Source organism: Enhydra lutris, unplaced genomic scaffold, assembly GCF_002288905.1.
Source record: "Enhydra lutris kenyoni isolate GAN:26980312 unplaced genomic scaffold, ASM228890v2 scaffoldscaffold53, whole genome shotgun sequence".
In the NCBI taxonomy this organism is placed as follows: Eukaryota; Metazoa; Chordata; class Mammalia; order Carnivora; family Mustelidae; genus Enhydra; species Enhydra lutris.
This window is the reverse complement of record NW_019154137.1, coordinates 12,992,212-12,996,523: the sequence shown is the minus strand read 5'-3', so window position 1 is coordinate 12,996,523 and position 4,312 is coordinate 12,992,212. Positions and strand designations below refer to the sequence as shown.

Sequence of the window (4,312 nt, the reverse complement as noted above, 5' to 3'; positions counted from 1 at the left end):
CCATCAACAGATGAATGGATAAAGAAGATTTGGTGTATATATATACACAATAGAATATCATGCAGCCATCAAAAAATTGAAATATTGCCATTTGCAACAACGTGGATGGAACTAGAGGGTATTATGCTGAGTGAAATAAGTCAATCAGAGAAAGACAATTATTATATGATCTCACTGATATGAGGAATTTGAGAAACAAGACAGAGGATCATAGGGGAAGGAAGGGAAAAATGAAACAAGATGATACCAGAGAGGGAAACAAACCTTAAGAGAATCTTAATTTCAGGAAACAAACTGAGGGTTGCTGGAGGGGTCGGGGGTGGGAGGGTGCTATGGTGAGCACTGTGAATTGTGTAAGACTGATGAATCACAGACCTGTGCCCCTGAAACAAATAATACATTATATGTTAATTTTAAAAAGAAATGCAGATTCTCAGGCCCACCCGAGCCATAAATAACCCAAAACTCTACGTGAGGCCCAAGAATGTGGGCACAAACATGCATATCCCCCTTCATGGAATTCTGACACACTCTCCAGTTTGAGCATGGGCTTCAAAAGGACCATCTTGAGTCCATTCATGGACTCAAGCGCTAAGGAAACAAGAGCACAACCTTCAATCCAAGCATAATATCAGGCCAGGTACCAAGCAACTAAAGTCAGCTTCCTAATGGAGGGGGGCGGGGGGCGGTGGCAGGCTACCAAAGAATAACTGTTCTCAGACTTGCAGCTGGGATACTGAGCCCCCATACCATGGCCCTTCTGCTCCTTTGTAGAAGAGACATCTGTCAGAGGTCCTCTCAGACTGTCAAAACATCCTGGAATATAATATTTGCCTCCAACTCTGTACCTTGCTCTCCACTCCCTCACTTAAAACACTAACCTTTCCCATTTGTGCTCTCACCTGAACAGAGTAAATACACTTCAAACCACTCTTCTCCCCACCCCTCTCTTCTTGGTATCCAAGAGTGGCAGGCAAAAGGTTAGTTCTAATGTACACGAACAAATGGATGTACAACCTAAAATAGGAGTGACCGACACAGCGCCCAGCCTGAGCACATCTCACTTGCTTCAGCAACACTGCCGCCCTTCAGCCTAACGCTATCCGCAATGGAAAATGGAAAATTCCACAACCAAACATGAGAACAGACGCTTTCCAGAATGCAGCCCACCTCTTCTTCTCCTGTCTCAGACACTGGGTCTACAGGATCAAGAAGGGCAAGGCTGGCAGCCACCACTTGTGATCAGAGACATGTCTGCAATGAGTATACACAACATACAGCAGCTTTTTAAAAATAAGATTTTATTTATTTATTTGTCAGTGACAGAGCACACAAGCAGGGGCAGTGGCAGGCAGAGGGAGAAGCAGGCTCCCCAATGAGCAGGGAGCCCAATGCGGGACTCTGGGATCATGACCTGAGCCAAAGCCAGATGTTTAATTGAATGAGCCGCCCAGGCATCCCCGGAGAGCAGCTTTAGACAGGGAGTGGGATCTATTCTAAACTGAATAACATATGGTAACTAACATAATAAAAAAATAATAAACTGAATAACTACTGTTAGCAATTCTCTCCTTTTGTTTTCCTGCCCTCCTGAATCAGCTGATTTCTGAGGGATGAGAAAGGGGGGAACAGCACACGCTATTTGAGAGAATTAGAATCCGGGGGTGTTAGGAAACAAAAGATTAAAACAAACAAACAAACAAACAGCTTAAATGTGTGGTAACTCCCCTGAAAGCATGCTGGGCCCTGAAATTGCCTGCCTGCCCTCACTTCCCACTTCAGCTGATTATGGTCATCCTGCTTGACTGAAAGCAGTAATAGTAGTGACTGAGAATTCGTTATTCAGTAAATGCTTCATTAAGCCGAGATTAGCTGTTAAGCTGGTCCTTGAGGCTTAGGAAAAGAAGAAGTGGAAGTTTAATATCAAACTATGGAGAAAGAACAAGTGTGATTAGAGTCAATTATATCTTCTGCCAGACAGGAGACCTGATGATTGACCCAGTCCCTCCAAAAAAGTCCTTGAAGCATCAACAAAGGAAGAGAGCCTGGGGAGACAGTATGCACCAGGTACTTGGGAGTTGTCTAGTAACTCGGATGTTGGAGGGGGAGGGACTAGCTCAGGGTCCAGGGGGAGGTCCGCACTGGGATTGTTGCCTTCAGACAGCGGGAGAGGCAAGAGGCTGAGGACTGAAAGAGTGAGATTCATAGGGACTGGCAGGATCTCGCAGATGGCAGATCTGCAGTGGCAGCCAGGGCTTAGCTGTGGCTCTGAACAACGCTCTTCCTCCCCCAGCCCGTGAGAACTGGAGCTGGAGAGACAGCATGCCCCGGTAAGTGGAAATCCTGCCACTTCAAGACATGGAGTCATCTTTGCCGTTTGGAGTGATCCTTGCTGTCCTCGCCTCCCTCATTATTGCTGTCAATGTGCTAGTGGCCGCAGCTGTACTGTTGCTGATCCACAAGAATGATGGTGTCGGTCTCTGCTTCACCTTGAATCTGGCGGTGGCTGACACCTTGCTTGGTGTGGCCATCTCTGGCCTAGTCACAGACCAGCTCTCCAGCCCAGCTCAGCCCACACAGAAGACCCTGTGCAGCCTTCGGATGGCATTTGTTACTTCTTCCGCCGCTGCCTCTGTCCTCACGGTCATGCTGATTGCCTTAGACAGGTACCTTGCCATCAAGCAGCCCCTCCGCTACTTCCAGATCATGAATGGGTTCGTGGCTGGGGCCTGCCTTGCCGGGCTGTGGTTGGTGTCTTACTTCATTGGTTTCCTCCCACTGGGAGTCCCCACATTCCGGCAGACTACCTACCACGGTACCTGCAGCTTCTTCGCTGTGTTTCACCCACGCTTTGTGCTGACCCTCTCCTGCGTTGGCTTCTTCCCAGCCCTGCTCCTCTTTGTCTTCTTCTACTGTGACATGCTCAAGATTGCCTCCATGCACAGCCAGCAGATCCGAAAGATGGAACACACAGGAGCCATGACCGGGGCATACCGGCCTCCACGGAATCCCAGCGACTTCAAAGCTGTCCGCACTGTGGCTGTTCTCATTGGGAGCTTCACTCTGTCCTGGACCCCCTTCCTTATCACTGGCATTGTGCAGGTGGCCTGCCAGAAGTGCTACCTCTACCTGGTGCTAGAACGGTACCTGTGGCTGCTCGGTGTGGGCAACTCCCTACTCAACCCACTCATCTATGCCTATTGGCAGAAGGAGGTGCGACAGCAGCTCTACCAGATGGCCCTGGGAGTGAAGAAGGGGCTCGCCTCATGTCTCCTTCTTCTCTCAGCCAGATATGGTGGCCCGAAGGGGCCCAGGGAAAATTCCTATCCTATCGCCATTATCTCCCACTCAGATCTTGATGGCTAAGAAGGTAAGGGCAGGGAATTTTCCAAGTGCCTGCTCCCTCCCCTCTCTGCACCCCAACTAGGAAATCAGATGGAGCTAGGGGAATGAGAGTACTTGCTTCAGCAGCTGACCACCCCTTACCCCAGACTGAGAGGAACTGAGGTAGGGTGCTGACTTTTTTCTGTAATCCATTTCCTCATCTGCAAATCTCTATTCCTCCCTATCTTTCTTTTGCAATGACTCTGTTTCTCCCGTACAGGTATACTTACTTAAAGAAATGTACTACTGAAATGATGTTAAAAAATCAAATCCTAGTTTTGAATGCACTAGAGCAGCACTATCCTATAGAAATATCATGCAAGTCATATATAATTTTAAATGTTCAAGTAACTATATGTTAAAAAGGTAAAGAAAAAAACTAGGCAAAATTTATGTTAATGTTTCATTTAACCCAATGTATCTAAAATATTTCAATATGTAATCGATATAAAATTACTACACTGTGTTTTTCATGCTAAATCTCTGAATCTCGTGTGTATTTTACCTTTACGGAACGTCTCCAACCAAACTAGTCTGATTTCTAAAGCTCAGTAATGACAGGGCTAGTAGCTACCATAGCAGATAGCGCAGTTCTAGAGAAAACAAGGTGGTTCCTTCTGTTTACTATAGTGACTGATTATAATAAAGTGAGAAGTCCTGCCCTCCCTGATGTGAATCAGACTTTTTAGGTGGTGAGTTTGCCTAAAATGTAGGAACCTGAATTAGAATCTACAGCCACTCTTCTTTTACACTTCATGGTGTTCAAAACATTGTGTCTTCGGAAATAGCCAATCTTGTGATCGTTTCTGCTACTACCCCTCCCAATGCACCACTTTTGTAACTGTGGTACCCCTTCCCCTCAGTTGGCTTCTTACTTGCTGATAACAAAGCTGAACCACCAATTCTGAGATACTCAAAGGGAAGGAAG

At 46.7% G+C, this 4,312-nt stretch overlaps 1 protein-coding gene across 1 annotated transcript; it reads left to right on the top strand.

Moving 5' to 3' along the window:
- Positions 1-2,358: 2,358 nt before the first annotated feature.
- On the top strand, positions 2,359-3,366 carry LOC111157201 (G protein-coupled receptor 119). The gene has a single exon (XM_022518494.1). The coding sequence runs from the start codon at positions 2,359-2,361 to the stop codon at positions 3,364-3,366; it is 1,008 nt and encodes a 335-aa protein (XP_022374202.1).
- Positions 3,367-4,312: the final 946 nt, after the last annotated feature.

What these genes read in the sequence shown, in the direction of transcription:
- LOC111157201 (XM_022518494.1), top strand. Translation starts at nt 2,359, where the DNA reads ATGGAGTCATCTTTGCCGTTTGGAGTGATCCTTGCTGTCCTCGCCTCC.